The sequence below is a fragment of the Corvus hawaiiensis genome, chromosome 4 (genome assembly GCF_020740725.1).
Source record: "Corvus hawaiiensis isolate bCorHaw1 chromosome 4, bCorHaw1.pri.cur, whole genome shotgun sequence".
In the NCBI taxonomy this organism is placed as follows: domain Eukaryota; kingdom Metazoa; phylum Chordata; class Aves; order Passeriformes; family Corvidae; genus Corvus; species Corvus hawaiiensis.
Window position 1 is genome coordinate 79680385 of NC_063216.1, and position 16991 is coordinate 79697375.

The window sequence follows — 16991 nt, forward strand, 5'->3', positions numbered from 1 at the left end:
CTCGGCAGCGAAACGGGAGCAGCCTCCAGCCCCGAGCGCTGGAGCGGCAGCAGCGGCAGCAGAAGCCGGGCTGGTGCTGGAGCAGCCGGCCAGCCCCGGAGCCGGCCGGGAGTCTGGGCAGGAGCTTGCCAGCAATTACGGAGCAGCTTTTCCATGAGGCAGCAGCTCCGGGAGGCCCCGGGGCCACACTGCTCCGAGCAGGCCCCGCTCAGCCCATCTGCTGCCGCCGGAACCTGGATCTGCTGCGTGGCAGGAGAAATCCCCGGAGATGGGGCTGTGCTCAGACACTTCCCCAAGCACTTCCCGCTAAGTGCTGTAATCCCTGTGCTGCAATTCCTGCCTGGTGCTGTGACACCGATGCTTGGAGGGAGATCCAGGCACCTGCCAGCTCGCATTCCCGGGGATGCTGCTCCAGCCTCGCGCGCTCCGGGAGCTGCTCCAGAGGTTTGGTCTGAGCCCCGGCTGTTTCTCGCTCCGCTGGGCGAGTGTGAAAACGCTGCCGGGAGAGCTGAGCTTTGACCTTCTGAGCTCCTCGGCAGCTGCTGGAATTCCTCACTCAGCACGTGGAAAATTGCGCTGAGCTGGAGCAGAGCCTCCATCCTGGCACGGAGCTGAGCTCCGCAATTAATGCTCCGGCCCTCATGCCTCGGGAGCTGATCCCTGGTTTTAGTGCGGGATGAGCCTCTGTGCTGGCTCCATTCCTTCTGCGGAGCTGGAGTTCAGTGCCCGGCACGGCTCCAGCAGTGCCCCGGATCCTGCCCAGTGACCACCCGGGGTGGCCGAGGGGGCACTGGGGACAGGGCTGGGACACGGTGGCATCACCCGGCGGGGCAGGGAGGGGACGGGAGCAGCTCCATCTGCACACGGACGGGACAGGGAAGCTCCGGCCCCAGGACCTGGCCCAGGCTCGCGCCCCAGCCGCCAGTTCTGTCCTGCTCCCACCTCGGAGTGGCCACAGGGGTCCCGGCTGGGCCAGGGCTCCGTGTTTATCCCAAGGCACCCATCCCTCCCTGCTCGGGAAGGCGGGAGCTCGGGGCTTGGAGCCGTGGGAACAGTGGGAACACCCCCATTCCTGCACCTCTGCCGGCGCCGCTCCCGGAATTGGGAATCATGAATATTCCCCCTCCATTAGCACCGGCTGGATTCAGTGCCAGACGTTTGGAGACGTGAGGGATGGATGGGGTGGAGGGGGGATGGATTGGGAACGTCCCTCACTGGCATCTGCAGCCCCCCAGCTCCTTCCCCCAGCTCGAGTTCCCAGGCTGTGGTGGCACCGGCCACACCGGGGGGCTCTGGGAGCACCTCAGAGCCTCTCAAAATCCCCGGTGCAGGTGGCAAAGCTGTGGGGACCCTTGGAAATGACTTTCCAGGGAGGAGCTGCCTTGGATCTGCAGGGCTTGGTGGCAAGGAAGGGCTGGGTTCCTCCTGGCACCGGGATGGCGTGGCCTGGCATGGCCCCGGTGTCACCATGGCTGTGCTGGAGGTGACCTGGGCTGTGCCCGGGACTGGGGCTGGGCCAGGGATCCTGCCCGTGCCAGGGATCATGGATCCATCCTGCCTGTGCCATGGGTCCTGCCCGTGCCATGGATCATGGATCCATCCTGCCTGTGCCAGGGATCCTGCCCGTGCCATGGATCATGGATCCATCCTGCCCATGCCAGGGATCATGGATCCATCCTGCCTGTGCCATGGATCCTGCCCGTGCCATGGATCATGGATTCATCCTGCCTGTGCTATGGATCATGGATCCATCCTGCCTGTGCCAGGGATCCTGCCCGTGCCATGGATCATGGATCCATCCTGCCTGTGCCATGGATCCTGCCCGTGCCATGGATCATGGATCCATCCTGCCCATGCCAGGGATCATGGATCCATCCTGCCTGTGCCAGGGATCCTGCCCGTGCCATGGATCATGGATCCATCCTGCCTGTGCCATGGATCCTGCCCGTGCCATGGATCATGGATCCATCCTGCCTGTGCCATGGATCTTGCCCGTGCCATGGATCATGGATCCATCCTGCCCATGCCAGGGATCCTGCCCGTGCCATGGATCATGGATCCATCCTGCCTTTTCCCCAGACCCGCCGGCATGGCGCAGCCCCCAGGGCTGGCGAGGGGGTCTCGGGGTGTGCTGTGAGCGGGGCAGGGGGGGCAATGGCAGTGATGACGATGGTGACAGTGAAAGCTTGGGGTGTCCCCCGTCCCAGGCCCCGCACAGGGGAGGCAGCTCCATCCTTAAAAGCTCTTCCCTCGCTCCCAGCCCTGCTGTCCTACTTTTCTCCGGCTGCTTTTCCTCCTTTCCTCCGTCACGTGCGGGTGGGCTTGGAGTGCTCAGTGCAGCTTCCCGGCCGGCTCCGGGCCGGGCTCCGAGCTGCTCCCGCATTCCAGCGCTCCCAATTCCCTCCCTGACCCCGCTCCGGGTCCTGGTGCCCGCAGGAGGATCCGTGGACATTAAACCCGCTGGGAGCGGGGACAGAAGGGGCCGAGAGCATGTCCCCGCCCATGCGACCCCAAATCCAGGGCAGGGAGGGCCTGGAGCGACAGCCCTGCTCCGCATCCCTCGGGGTTTGCAGTTATCCTCTGAAATCCGGGATAACAGCGGGGAAGGTGCGCAGGCTCCTCCCGGAGCGCTGGAATGGCTGTGCCTGGCAGCAGCTGCCGGCTCCATCCTCGTCCCTGTCCCCGTTCCCATCCCCTCGGTGACGCTTTTAGGGAGCAGAGGTATCTCCTGGTGTCGCAGTGTCCCACAGCCGGGCCCGGGTCTGGATCATGCCTGTTCTGGGAACGCTGACCCCAATTTCCCTCTCCATGGGAGCAGAGCAGCCAAAACGCTGCTGGATTCCCAAACTCCGCTCGGTGCCCGCGGAGCCACATCCCGAGGCTCCTCCAGCCGCATTCCCGGCTCAGCCTCCCGTGCTGGAATCCCCGCTGGAGCCTTGGGAGCTGGGAATGGGGCAGCTCTGGCTGGGAGCTCTGGGGGCTCGGGGACATCGCAGGGACTCCGGGATGTGCCGGGAGCCACCCGGATTCGGTCGGGGGTAGCCCGGAACCAGCATCTCCCAACCATCGGGGGGTTGGGATGCATCCCCCGATTCCCAGGGCCCGGTTTGGGGTGCCTGGAATGCAGCACCCTCGTTCCAGGTGCCTGCTGATGAGGGTCTGCTCCCAACATCTGAAGGATATTCAGCATAAATCCAACTTACTCCTGTGATTTCCACCTTTTTTGGGCAGTTCGTTCCTGAGGGGGATGCGCAGGCTGGGGCCGGATGAATTCCAGTGGCTGGGACAAGAACCCTGCGGCAGCAGAGCCGTGTCTCCCATTATCCAGGAAAACCTGGATGCCTGGAGCAGGGATGCTCCTGGCTGTGCTGGGGCTGCTGGCACAGCTTTTCCAGGGATCTCAGCCTCGCTGGGAGCAGCTCTCCTGGAGCTCCCAGGGAAGTCGGGCTCGTTGAGCACCGAATTCCAATGTTGCGGTGGGGAAATGAGGAAGGAAAAAGCCACCAGGGATCCGTGGAAGGAGCGGATATTTTGGGATGTCTCAATTTCCTCATCAGCCCCGGAGAGGGGGCACCGAGCCAAGTACTGGCAGATAATGAATCCCCCGGGAATGGGCAGCACCGTGCTCGGCTGATCCCCCCAGTAATTCCTTGGGAAGGGCACTGCCTGCCCGGCTTCCCCCACAGAGGGCTTTGGGGCCAGGCTGGGGCTGCCAGCATGGTTAAAGCCCCTTGGGAAGCTCCCGACAGCGCCCCAGCCCCAGTTAAGGGATTCTTCCCCTATTATTCCTCAGCCTGGAATGTTGGAATCATAAAACCATGGAATGGTTTGGGTGGGAAGGGACCTCAGAGCCCCTCCAGTGCCAGCCCTGCCATGGCAGGGACACCTCCCACTGTGCCAGGCTGCTCCAGCCCCAATGTCCAGCCTGGCCTTGGCCACTGCCAGGGATCCAGGGGCAGCCCCAGCTGCTCTGGGCACCCTGGGCCAGGGCCTGCCCACCCTCCCAGCCAGCAATTCCCAATTCCCAATCTCCCATCCAGCCCTGCCCTCTGGCACTGGGAAGCCATTCCCTGGCTCCTGTCCCTCCATGCCTTGGCCCCAGTCCCTCTGCAGCTCTCCTGGAGCCCCTTTAGGCCCTGCAAGGGGCTCGCAGCTCTCCCTGGAGCTTCTCTCCTCCAGGCTGGACATTGGGGCTGGAGCAGCCTGGCACAGTGGGAGGTGTCCCTGCCATGGCAGGGCTGGCACTGGAGGGGCTCTGAGGTTGCTTCCCACCCAGCCATTCCCTGATTCCCGGATTCTATAATTTATAACATTATTATTTATAGTTCCCCGTTGTGCTGAAGCAGCTCCGGTTATTTCCGTGCCGTCGCTTCCATCGTTCCCCGCCGTTCCCATTTGTCCTGCGGCATTCCTGTTCCAGCTCCCAGCAGAGCCGAAGCTTCCTGGGCCTTCATCCCTGCCCAGGGTGATGAGGATGGTCGTGCCAAGGGTGTCCTGGAGCAGGCAGGGAGCAGAGCCTGGCACAGGAGCACTGATCCCGTCAGGATCCGGGGAAGTCCCGCTCTGGGGTCTCAGGGTTGCTGTTCCAACACTGGGGCCTTGTACCCCCACTTTGGGGTCTCCCAGCTGGAATATTGGTGCCATGGAGCTCCATCCCCAGGGATGAGGAGGGTGGGCAGGAGTTGGCGTCACTGACAGCAGCGGGATCCTGTAATGGGACAGTGCTGGCGCCGGATCCGGCTCATCCTGGGAAGGATCCGGCTCATCCCAGGCAGGATCTGGCTCATCCAGGTGCTGCGGGAAGTGGCTCCCAGAGGATGCTGGTTCTGTGTGCAGCCCTTGCTGACAAGACCAACAACTTCATCAATTTAAGCTGCTTAATTGGGAGCAGCGTGTGCTGAGGGCACAGAGCTCCCTCTGCCCGCACACGGAGCGTTCCCACTCCCGAAAACCCCATTCTTGTGGGTTCCCGGGGTGGAGCCCTCAGGGAATTCCAGGCTGCAACCCAAAGGGGCTTTTGGAGCTGTTTTTGAGGAGTTGGAGTCACTGGGCTCCAGGGGTTGGAGATCCGGGCGCTCCTCTCCCCATCAGCATTCCATGGGTTTGGTCTCGGCTTGGTTGGGATCCCAGGGAGGGAGCGGGAATGTTTTCCCGGTGCAGGTGGGAGCCGCCCGGTGTGGCACACCCCGTTCTCCCCGGGACGCTGCGGCACTGGCTGCGGAGGGCGGGATGTGCACATCCCGTGTCCCTGCGCGTCTGGCTCCATCCCTCTGGGAACGGGGCTGGGGACCCTCGGCCGCTCTGGAGCTGTGCTGAGCACGAGGCGTTAACTCAGCCCTGGAATTCCTGCGGAAAATCCCGTTCCCGCTTCATCGGCTGCTCTGTCGGGCGCGAGGAGCCCCAAGGTGACCAGGCCTGGCCCCGCGTTGTCCCACGGCTCCCGGCATCCTGGGGGCCACCACGATCCCGAGAGTCCCCCTGCTCTGGAACCCGACCCCGGTGCCTCCCATGGCAGGGCTGGATTCCTGGAGGGAGATCGGGAGGATTTTGGGGAAATCCACCCAAATTCCGCTCCGTGCAGGGAGCTCCCGGCTCCAACAGCTGCTGGTGCACCTGGAGAGGAGGAAAACCTTTCCTTCTTGCTTTGGCATCCTGTTATCCCAGGGTGAGGATCCCTCTGGGAATGCCCAGGGCTTGCTGGGCCCCATTTGTGAAGGACACCCTGGTCAGGGGGCTGCTGCTCCTCCGTCCATTCCCAAATGACCGGGAATGTCCCAGACACCCCGAGCCCATTCAGGGTGATCCCCATCCCTATGGACTGCAATTCCTGCTGTTCCTGGTGCCTGGGAATGTCCCGACACCCCAGGCCCGTTGCAGGGTGGTTCCCATCCCCAGGCTCCGAGTCCCGCCGCTCTCCCGCCTGGAAAGGGCCGGGCAGAGGGAGCGGAGCTGGAGTGCAGGGAAGCAGCAGAGGGTTTAAGCGAGGGCCGTTCTCTCCCGTGATTAACCCACGGAGACTGACGGTCCCGCCGGGCTCCGGAGCGTTCCCGGTGCCCCGGGGAGGAGACGGGAGCGCCGGCAGCACCGGGCCGGGACGGACGCGGGGTGAGACAGGGAACGGCAGCGGCGGGGACGGAGCAGCCTCTGCCCCCAGCAGCTCCCGGGGCCCGTGATGAGGGAAGGGCACCGCAGGACACGGAGAGGCCGCTCCGTGCCAGACGTGGTTCCCTGCTGAGGATGGTGACGGGGAAAAGCCTTGGGTGCGTCCCGGCTGATCCCAAATCCCGGCTGATCCCAAATTGCGGCTGGGCCCGGCCGTGCCGAGCTCCTCCAGTGCCGGGAGCTGCTGCAGGAGAGGCGGGAGAGGAGCTCTGGCAGAGCTGGAAGGGCTCGGAGCGCTCGGAGCGGCTCCGGTTGTGTTTGGAAGGGAGGAAGGTCGGCACTGGAGCCCTGGGAATGGTCCCCAGTGCTGAGGGGACAGGGTTGTGCCCGTGGTGCCAGCGGGTGCCGGCTGTGGGGGCACATCCAGATCCCCCCGCCCGCAGTGGTGCTGGTGCTGGGCAGGACTGGGATGGAGCCCTTGGGAGCTTCCATGTGCTGGGGAAAATGGAAATCGTGTTAAAATGGTCAAATTCCAGGGAAAGGCTCTGGCAGGAGCCGGGTTTGGTAATGAAGGTCCAGAGCAGCTGTGGCTGCCCCTGGATCCCTGGCAGTGGCCAAGGCCAGGCTGGACATTGGGGCTGGAGCAGCCTGGCACAGTGGGAGGTGTCCCTGCCATGGCAGGGCTGGCGCTGGAGGGGCTCTGAGCTCCCTTCCCACCCAACCCAGCCTGGGATTCCCTGAAGTGCCAGGTCCTGCCCTTGGGTCACCCCAACCCCCTGCAGCGCTCCAGGCTGGGGCTGGAAAGCTGGGAAAGGCCCTGGGGGTGCTGTGCCAGCGGCTGGACAGGAGCCCAGGGGTGCCCAGGGGACAGGAGGAGGCTGATGGCCCCTGGGCTGTGGCAGCCCCAGCGTGGGCAGAGCCCCAGGGCAGGGACTGTCCCCTGTGCTGGCCCTGCTGAGGGACCCCCTGGGATCCTGGGGGCAGCTCCGGGCCCCTCTGGGCAGGGAGCTGGGAAGGGTCTGGAGCCCCAGGAGCGGCTGAGGGAGCTGGAAAGGGGCTCAGGCTGGGGCAAAGGAGGCTCCGGGGGGGCTTTGTGGCTCTGCACAAGTCCCTGACAGGAGGGGGCAGCCGGGGGGGAAATCGGGCTCTGCTCGCAGGGAACAGGGACAGGAGAGAGGGAATGACTCGGGTTGGATGTTGGGGAATTCCCTCCTGGAAAGGGCTGTGCAGCCCTGGCACAGGGGGGCGTCCCCATCCCTGCAGGGATTTCAGAGCCCTGTGGTTGTGGCACCTGGGGACAGGGGCAGTGGTGGCCTTGGCAGTGCTGGGAGCAGTTGGACCCGATGGACTCCGAGGCTTTTCCAGCCTCAGTTGTCCCACGGTTCTTGAGCTGTGCTGCCCCTCTGCCCCCAGCCCCTGGCTGTGCCCTCTGTCCCTCAGTGCCACCAAAGCCTCCAGCACTGCCCAGCTCCTGTCACCCAAGCGGCTCTCGGGGACTGCGGCACCGGCGGCGCGTGGGGGCAAGGAGGGAGCGGGAGCTCCGGAGCAGGAGAGGCAGGAGAGGTGGGAGAGGTGGGAGAGGCCAAGTGCCCACTTCAGGCATCGCTTCTCAAACAAGCACCTGCTCGGGGCTGCCTGCAAATATCCCCGGGATGTCCCCGGGAGCTGCTCATCCCCGTCCCCATTCATGGAACGTCCCGCAGTCCTCGGGGCTGTCACTTCCCAGGGCTGTGGCTGCTCCTGGTGCCGTTCCCAGCGCTGCCCGGCTCCTGGGCCCCAGTGGAGCGGAGCTTCCCCGGGCTGTGACATGGAGCAGCCGCTCCCGAGTGCTCCCGCTGCTCCCTGTCACCGCGCCGCCGGCTCCGGGATGGATGTCCAGGATGGATCTCCGGGATGGATTTCCCACCCGGCACATCCCTGGTGGGTTCAGCCAAGGGTGAACTGTGGCGTGACACCGCCGATGAGCCATCGCCCCTTCCCTGCCCTGGCTTCCCAGGAGCAGGAGCCTCCCTGGATCCCTGGGGGCTTCTGCTGCTCCCGATGGGATCCTTGCCCAGCGCTCGGCTCTGCCCCAGGGGACCCTGGGGGCTGCAGTGTCCCTGTCCCCCCCCCCCCCCGGCGCTGGCGTTTCCAGCTGGCAGCTCCCGCTCTCCTCCCGCTCGTTCCGCCGTGGCGCTGGGAGTTGATGAGCTCTGCTAATTACTGTACAAATAATGAGCCTCCCTAATTGCGCTGGCAGGGGCGGGGGGGCTCTCCCCACCTGCCATCTCGCAGCGCCACCAGGCTCTGGGTCCCCTTGGCTCCACTGGGGTCCCCCCTTGAGTGCTGGCACCCGGAGTTCTTGGGAAAAACCCCAGAATCTTTGCTTGGAGAGCTGGGAGCTCTGGCTCATCCCGGGGGGCTTGGGCCATTCCCCCTGCTCCGAGCACCCCGGGATCAGTGGGATGCGCGTTCCAGACACTGCCTGTTCCCTGTCATGGCCTCCGGGATGATTCTCCGGGATGGATTTCCCACCTGGGACATCCCTGGTGGGTTCAGCTGAGGGTGAACCGTGGCATGACACCACTGATGAGCCATTGCCCCGTCCCTGCTTCGGCTTCCCGGGAGCAGGAGCCATCCTGGATCCCCGGGATCCTTCTCCCACAAAGTGAATGGACCAGCCTGGGGTCCCCTGGGGGCTACAGAGTCGGAATGTGGGAGCTGGGTTTGCCATCCCGGGTCTCGGAGCATTTCCAGCTGCTCCAGCTGTGCCTGCATCCGTCATCACCCCCACCCTGTGCCCTCGGGATGGGGCTGGGGCTGGGAGTGGGACCCCCGGCAGCCGGGAATGTCCAATCTCCCCTGGAATCCTGGCAGTGGATACGGGCTGCTGCTTCCCTGGAAATAGACCTTAATTAGGCCTCGCCCGGTGTAGCGCTGTTAATTGGGCAGGAGAGCCGGAATTCTCTCACCCTGTCGGGTGTTCCAGGCCTTGGGGGGGCTGCTCCAGGAGCAGGGAATTCAGGGGGGGCTCTTGTCCCCCTCTGGAACCAAATCCCCCACTGGAACCAAAACGCCGCTTCCTCGCCCCAACTCCCCCAGCCTGGGATAAAGCAGCACATTCCCATCAAATTCGGGATCGGAATCTCCACGTTCCGGGAGGGAAGGGAGCGGGTGCTCCCCTCCTCCGGCAGCTCCCTGAAGATGCAGCTCCGGCTTCGGCGCTAATGGAGCGACGTCCTCACTGCTCACCTTTAATTAAGTGAGCCTCGGATCCCTGCACTTAATTAACATCTCAGTGGCTGATGACTCTCTCCAGCAGCCGAGGAGGGCCGGGACTGGCATCTCATGGAATCCAGGGATCCCACAATGGATTGGGATGAGTTAGGTTGGGTTGGAAGGGACCTTGGAGCCCATCCAGTCCCACCATGGGCAGGGACACTCCCGCTATCCCAGGGTGTTCCAAGCCCTGGGAACATTCCAGGGATGGGGCAGCCGCAGCTTCCGAGGTGAATCATTGCTGGGATCCAGCTCCTGCCTCGGGAAATGGGTTAAGCCCAACAAAATCCTTCTCCGTGTCGGCACTGCCGGAGTTTGCCGGCTGTGGAATTCCGTTACCTTCTCGCCATTCCATTGATTTTTCATGTTTATTTGCAAAACCACAACTGAGCGCCCGAGTTCTTGAACGGCTTCCCAGAGCCATCAGCTGCCGCCGTCCCTGTGCTGGGAATGTCATCGCTGTGGGACAACAAAGCGGGATTTAATGGGGCCTGACAGGGCGGTGGCTGGGGCGGTTTGAGCTGGGCACTTAAACGTTCCCATTATCCAGCGCCTGGTGCAACCAAGCCGTGTGCTGAGAATTCCCGAAGGGAATGGGCGTTTTGCAGCAGCAGCAGCAGTGGGATGTGAGGGCTCCGTCAGCGCCGGCACGTCCGGGGCTGGAATGGGGCAGCTGTGGGTCCTGGTACAGCCCTGTGGGGCCTGTGCGGGTGACCCCTTCCTGGGATGACCCCTTCCTGGGGTGACCCCTTCCTGGAGTGACCCCTTCCTGGGGTGGTCCCACACGGCTGCAGACCCATGAGCTGCTCCGATGGAGCTTTGGGGAGCACTCGGGACCCGCCTCCACGGCGCATCCAGGACTGGCACGATGGCACCGCGGATCCCAGCACGGCGTAGGAATGGCGCTGGTGCTGGGGTGCCTGTGCTGATCGTCCCCTTTTAGGGTGGCCCCTTTCTGGAGTGATTCCTTTCTGGGGTGGTCCCAGTGGCTGCGGGCCTGATGGAGCTTTGGGGAGGACTCGGGTCCCACCTCCATGGCTCCTTCAGGAATTCTCCTCCAGCCCCTGAGCCCTTGGCACTGCTGGGCGATGCCGGGGCCACCCAGGGCTTTGCCGTCCCGCTTCCCACGCTCCGGCGGGATGGGATTAGGGATTTAACAGCCTGTGCCAGACAGACACTTAACTAAGCCATAAATTTGGAGTTCGTTAGTGAGGATTAATTAGTGTTTGCACAGGGCTTTGCTGTGCGGAGCCGCGCTCAGTGTCGGAGCTCCGCCGTGACCTTGGCGAGGGCAGGAGAGGCTCAGGGCCTGGATCGGTCAGATCCCACTGATGGAAGGGTCTGGGAGTCACCCTGAGGATTCAGGGCTGAGAATGGCCCGGGAGCCTATGGGCAGGGGCTGGAAGCTTGGGAAGGGGGAGCTGTGCTCCCCTGGGAGGGAGCAGAGGGAGAGGCCGGTGGTGCTGCAGCAGCTGCTCCGTGCTCGTTCCAAGCTCCCACATCTCCAGGGGCTGCAGCAGCGCCTGGGATCTGCTTTGGGATCTGCTTTGGGGGCAGGAGATGCCTAAGTGGGAGCTGAGCCCGGCCCGTGGCCCCCCATTGGCTGAATCCTCCATCTCCCTGCGGTTCCATGGCACTGGGAAATGAGGAATTCATCATCCCAATATCCCGGCTTCCCTGGAGCGGGGGCGGCTCCGGGTGTGCTCCAGCTCCAGGGAATGCCGGGGGTCTGGGGGGAGACGCTGCCATAGGAGCCCCCCGGATTTATCCTGGGGCTCCACTCCAGCCGTGGCACGGGAATGGGAATTTTTCTGGCACTGGTTAAATACTGGAACCGCCTCCATCCCCGAGCGCCTCACCGGGAGCGGGGCAGTGGTGCCGGCCTTCCCGATGGCAGCAGCACATTCCCAAGCCGTGCCACCGGCTGGGCCATCTTCGTGTGCCCGGCTAGGCCAGGACAAGGCTCTTTCCCTGCTGGAAGTCCTGTGGCTGGCAGGTTGGCACCACATCCTGGCTGCCCGGCACAGCTCCGTGCCGGCTCCTCGGTCCCGCCTTGCTGGGTGTCAGGAACCTTTTCCGTGAGTGGTCCCCAGCGAGTGTGAAAGCTGCTGTTTCCAGGGGAAATCCAGCCAGGATTGGGACCTGCCTGTGAAGGGGTTTTCAGCCTCTGCCTGCAGCAAGAGCTGCCTCTAGGATAGGGTTGGTGCCAGCTCTGGGTTCCCAGGGATCCCCTCACAGAATCCATTCCATTCCCATCACCAGCACTGGTGATCCATCCCGTTCCCAGCACTGGTTCTGGGTTCCCAGTGATCCCATTGCCAGATCCATCCCGTTCCCAGCACTGGCACTGGCTCTGGGTTCCTGGGAATCCTCTCACCGGCTCCATCCCGTTCCCATCTCCAGTGCCGGCAGGGCCGCGGCGATGCGGGCGGCGGAGGAGGGAACGAGCGGTGTCAAGGACAATAAACTCTGTCCAAGCCTCGTTCGTTAGGGAGGAGCCGCGTGCCGGCGCCGGTGTCCGCCCGCTCCCTCTCTGTCTGACTCCGCTCCTCTGTTCCTGGCTGCTTTGGCCTCATCTCCCTCTTTTCCATGATTTCCTCCCCAGCTCGGGGAGGTGTGAGGGCGTCTTGCCCACAGCACCGTGCCGGCGTGCAGAGCGACTGCCAGGGGCCGTCCTCCACCGGGGCTGGGTTGGGTCACGCTGGGTCACTTTGGGTCACATTGAGTTACATTGGGTCACTTTGGGTCACGTTGGGTCACGTTGGGTCACGTTGAGTTACACTGGGTTGTGTTGGGTCACTTGTTGGGTCACTTTGGGTCACGTTGAGGTACATTGGGTCACTTTGGGTCACTTTGGATCACGTTGAATTACATTGGGTCGCTTTGGGTCACTTTGGGTCACGTTGAGTTACATTGGGTCATGTTGGGTTGTGTTGGGTCACTTTGGGTCACACTGATTTACACTGGGTTGCGTTGGGTCACTTTGGGTCACGTTGAGTTACACTGGGTTGCGTTGGGTTCCGTTGAATCCCGTTGGGTCGAATCCCCGTTTCCATTGGGAATCTCCCCTTTTTTGCACAGTCTCTGCAGGGATTCAGCTCCAGGAGATGCCCTTGGACAGGGGCCGGACACCCTGGAGGTCACCCTGGTCACTCCCACCCCGAATTCCTATCACCCCGTTCCCTTCTGGAGCTGCCGCTTGGAGATGCCCACCCTGGCACCACGAGGCTGCTGGCACCTCCTCCCAGGGGATGTTGGGATTATCCCAGGGTCCCCGTGGGGTTCACGGACCTTGGGAAGCCTGAATGGGGTGTGGAATGGGGTGGGGGGCCTGGGAGAGGGCGGGGGCAATGCTGATCCAGGCGGGATTTGGGAATCCCCTGACCCGCGTCCCCTCTCCCGGCAGGACAAGAACAGGAAGCTGAGGCCCCTCTACGACATTCCCTACATGTTCGAGGCCCGGGAATTCCTGCGCAAGAAGCTCATCGGGAAGAAGGTATGGAGGGAGTGGGCAAGGTTGGGACGAGGCTGAGGATGAGGGAATGAAGGAAGGGATGAGGCCAAGGATGAGGGAATGAAGGAAGGGATGAGGCTGAGGATGAGGGAATGGGGATGGGATGAGTCCAATGCCGGTGCCACTGTGCAGCTCCTTACAGACAACCGGAGCCTCTCCAACGGAAATTCCGGGATGCACCCAACCCTGGAGCGCCCCTCGAGGGGTTGCGCTCCCCATTTCCCAGGAATTCTGCCTCATTGTCCCTTTGTTTGCCCGGCATATTTTCCGGCGCTAGTTCAGAGCAATTCCGGGAATGAGGAATATGTTAGCCAGCGGAGCGAACGCTCCGGATGCAATTTTCCAATGCTCATAAAACGGTCAAATAAAATCAATTCCCTTTGCGGCGCGGCCGTCGCTGCTCGTCGGGGCTGTTTCGGTGCCTAATTGGATCTTTCCAGCTCGGAGCCTGCCTGGGCATTCCGGAAAAATAGGGAAAGGGGAAAAGAGCAGCTTGGGAGATTTTTTTAATGGGACATCTGGCGCTTCTTGGAGTCAGAAAAGAGTGTGGGGGTGTTGGGGTTTGTGATGGGAGCACCGGGTCTGGAATGGGATTCTGGCACCTCAGTGTGGTCCCAGTTGGAGCCATTCCGGGGTTACCGGTGCCAGTTTTCCGCCATCTGCCGCCGTGCCCTGTGTTGGATCAGGGACTGGAACTGGCTCTGGCACCGGCTGCCTTTGGGGGGTGACCTTGGGGGTCCCTGGGATTCCGGGGTGTTTTGGCATTTGGGGAGCTCAGCCTGCCCTGGGTCCCGCCCTGCCTGGGGAGCTCCGTCCATCCCCAGCACTCCGGGGCCGCTCGTATGGATCCTGTCCCTGTGCCTTGGGGAGGCTCCTCCTGGGCACATCCCAGCCCATCCCAGCCCATCCCAGTGGAAGCAGCACCCGCCCCCAGGGTGTGGCACTGGTCCCTGGAATGTCCCATCCCAGGGCAGGGAGCGTGCTTAGGGCAGACCCCTCAGATCCACCATCCTGGCACGATGGGATCCTGGGAGATCCCCCCACCCTGCCCGGCTCCTCGAGGCCATTCCCAGCTCCAGGGGACTGGGATTCCCTGGCAGTTCCTGGTCTGACTGGGGGTGTTTCTCTCCTGCTCCAGTGCCGTGGGCAGGAGCCTTGAGGGATGGGGATTTGCACCTCCCCGAGCTCTCCTGGAGCTGCTGCTGCCCATTCCATCCATCCTGCCATTCCCGAGGCATTTCCAGCTCCGGCTGCTCCAGCACCAGCCCCAGCTCATGACTGGGAGAGCCTGGAATCCACCCTGGGTTTCATCCCAGAATTCCTTTGCCGGATTCCTCCCTGTCCCGTCCTGCTGGAGCGCTGGGTCAGCCCTGCCGTTGCTTCCCAAAAGAATTCCCTCTGGAGGAAGCACTGAGGGGGGATGAAGAAGGAACATCCCTGTCGTGGCTGCCACGGCTCCGTCTCCTTCAGTTCCTGCTGGGAGAGGGGCTGGGATGTGGGAATCCATCCCTGAATTCCCAGCTCCCTGGGAAGAGAGGGAATGTAATTTCCCTCTTGCCCTCTCATCCAAGCAGCAGGAATTTTCCAGGCTGGGATTTCCACAGCACATAAAGACTGGATTTGGGGTTTTTTGCTGTGGTGCTGGAGCCTCTCCCTGCGCCACCACGTCCTTCCCAGCCGCTGGAATTTGCCCGGTGGCACGGGATGAACCAGAGGCCGCGGCCCCGCTGCCGGCACCCGGCTGCCCAGGCCACTATGGATTTGTGGAATAAATCCGTGGAGCGTGTCGGGAAGGGCCAGCTCCTCCGCCCATCGATCTGCTCCGCCGTGGAGCGGCTCCGGATAATTGCACCGGGCGCGGGAGATGGATCGTGGCTCTTCCCTAATTAACTCTGGGATTAATCGCTCGGATGGAGGGAGCCGGCAAGGCAGAGCTCCAGGATGAATATTCCCTGTGCATGGAAGTGATGCTGCCCCGTCCTCGCCAGCTGCTATGGGGGAGAGAAAGGAGGGGCTCCCGGGGCTGTCCCAGGAACCACCGGGACCCCGTCCCTGTGCCCATCCCTGTGCCCATCCCTGTACCCCTCCCTGTGCCCCATCCCCACATCCCAGGAACAACCAAGACCCCGTCCCTGTGCCCATCCCTGTGCCCCTCCCTGTGCCCCATCCCTCTTGGAAAGGCCGATTCCAGCTGGGAATGCTGCCCATCTCCAGAGCCCTGAGCCTGGTGCCAGCACCACTTTCCCAATGGTTTTCCAGGACATTCCCCTGTCTGGTCCCCTCAGAGGCACCTGGATGCTTCCAGAGACAATTCCAGGGATTCTCCTTTTGGGGTTACCAACAGCAGCGCTCCAGGTGCAGGCACTGCTGGAGATCGGAGCTGGGGTAAAACAGGGATGGGTTTGACCAGAGAAAGCCTTCTCCCTGGGAATGCCATCCCAGTCCCGGGAAGAGGGAAGGCTTGGGCAGACGGAAGGATTTTTGGGATGTCGGGCAACTTGGAAGCTCAGGGAGAGCTCGGCACAGCAGCGATGTCCGGAGGGGGGATTTTGGGAAGATCCCAGTTGCTGGTGCAGCCGGGGCTGAGGACAATGGGGACTCATCCCTCGGGATCCTGTGCCCGGGAATGCGCCGGAGCCCGGGAATGTGCGGGAGCCGGGGCGGCTTTGCCAGCTCGGGAGCGTCACGGGAGCGGCTGCGTCACCCGCCGCTTCCACGTGTGGAGCTGGGCAGGATTTGGCTGCCGGGGAGGATTTGGCCGCTCGGAGCCGAGCCGGGAGCGCTGCTCGGGAGCGCCGTTTTCCCGCCCGGATTGCGCTTGGAATCCGCGGCGTGCGCGGCTGCGGCGGAGCTGCAGTGGGCTGGGCTGGCTCCCGGCAGAGGGGGCGCAGAGGGAAGCGAGATTATTCCCGGTGTGATGATTCCAAATTCCGGGATCTTTCCTTCCCCTGCGTCTCTCGCCCTGCTCCCGACGCTTCCCAGCCCTGCACTTCCATTATTATCCCGCTCCAAGGTCAACCCTGCCCCGGGGGTCTCCGTGGCCCCTCCGGCAGCCGCTGGAGCGGGAGGGAGCTCGGATCCCGCTGGATCCGCTCCCGGCGATGCTGGAGGCGCTGGAGGCTCCCGGGGGCTGTTGTGGAGCATCCTCCTTCCACATCGCGGCCTTTTTCCAGGAGGGAAGATGGGAGGATGGAGAGGTGGAGGGGGTTAGGGAGACGGAGCCGGCTCCTGCTCGCCATTCCCAGGAAATCCCGCTGCCCGCCGCAGGATGCGTGGGGGGACCGGGATGAGCCGGCCCTCGGGAGGGAAACTGCTGCTCCAGAGGGAAAAACGCGTCCCTGGATCTGCCCCCGCGGTGCCTCCTGCATCCATCCCCCATCCCGCCGCGATCATCCCGCCCATTCCTGCTCACAACCCCTGGCCCTCGCCAGGTCTCTTGGAGCCTCCTCCGGGACGGGAGGGACACGGGGGGCACCGAGCCCCCCGCCAGCCCCTTCCCAGCCCCCCCGGCCCCTCCACCCGGCACGAGCTGCCAGGGAAGTAAAAATATTCCCGGGAGCGGGTGACGCCGCCGGGCCGGGAGATCCGCGGGCGGGCCGGGTATTTTTAGCCCGGCAGGTCTGGGCTGCCGCCCACCCCCCATCTGTCCCCCCCCGGCCCCCCCGTGTCCCCGCGGCCCCTCGGAGCCCCCCGTGGGATGAGGCAATAGCAGGGAATGGCACCGGCACGGCCTCGGGCCCACCCCGCCCTCCCCATCCCAAAGCTGGGGCTGCTCCCGGCCCTTCCCGGCGGGATGAGCCCCTCCCCCGCTCCAGGCAGGGCCCGGGAGGGGGTCCCCGTCCCCGCTGTCCCCCCGTGGATGGGGACACATCCCCAGTGCCGTGGAGTCCTGAGGCTGGAGTGGGGATGTGCCTGGAATGCCCCAGTGTGTCCCCCCAGCCCACACTGGGGCCGCAACTGGGACAGGACCACGGGGGGCACTGGGGGTGTCCCCACCACCTTGGGACCAGCTGGGGACAGGGTGGCAGGGGCCGCGCCCTGAGGATCCCACCCTGGGGACACTGAGCTGGGAACAGCGTCGGTGGGCCCCTGATCCTGGGGCCGGGGCCAGGGCCCC

The 16991-nt window shown here is 63.9% G+C and overlaps 1 protein-coding gene across 1 annotated transcript in view; it reads left to right on the forward strand.

The window, feature by feature from the left end:
* Nucleotides 1-16991, forward strand: part of SND1 (staphylococcal nuclease and tudor domain containing 1) — a 72186-nt gene that overhangs the window by 25488 nt on the left and 29707 nt on the right. Inside the window, exon 11 of the mRNA XM_048300756.1 lies at nt 12767-12856. Within this exon, the coding sequence (XP_048156713.1) occupies nt 12767-12856 (90 nt within the window). The remainder of the gene's footprint in view (nt 1-12766; nt 12857-16991) is intronic.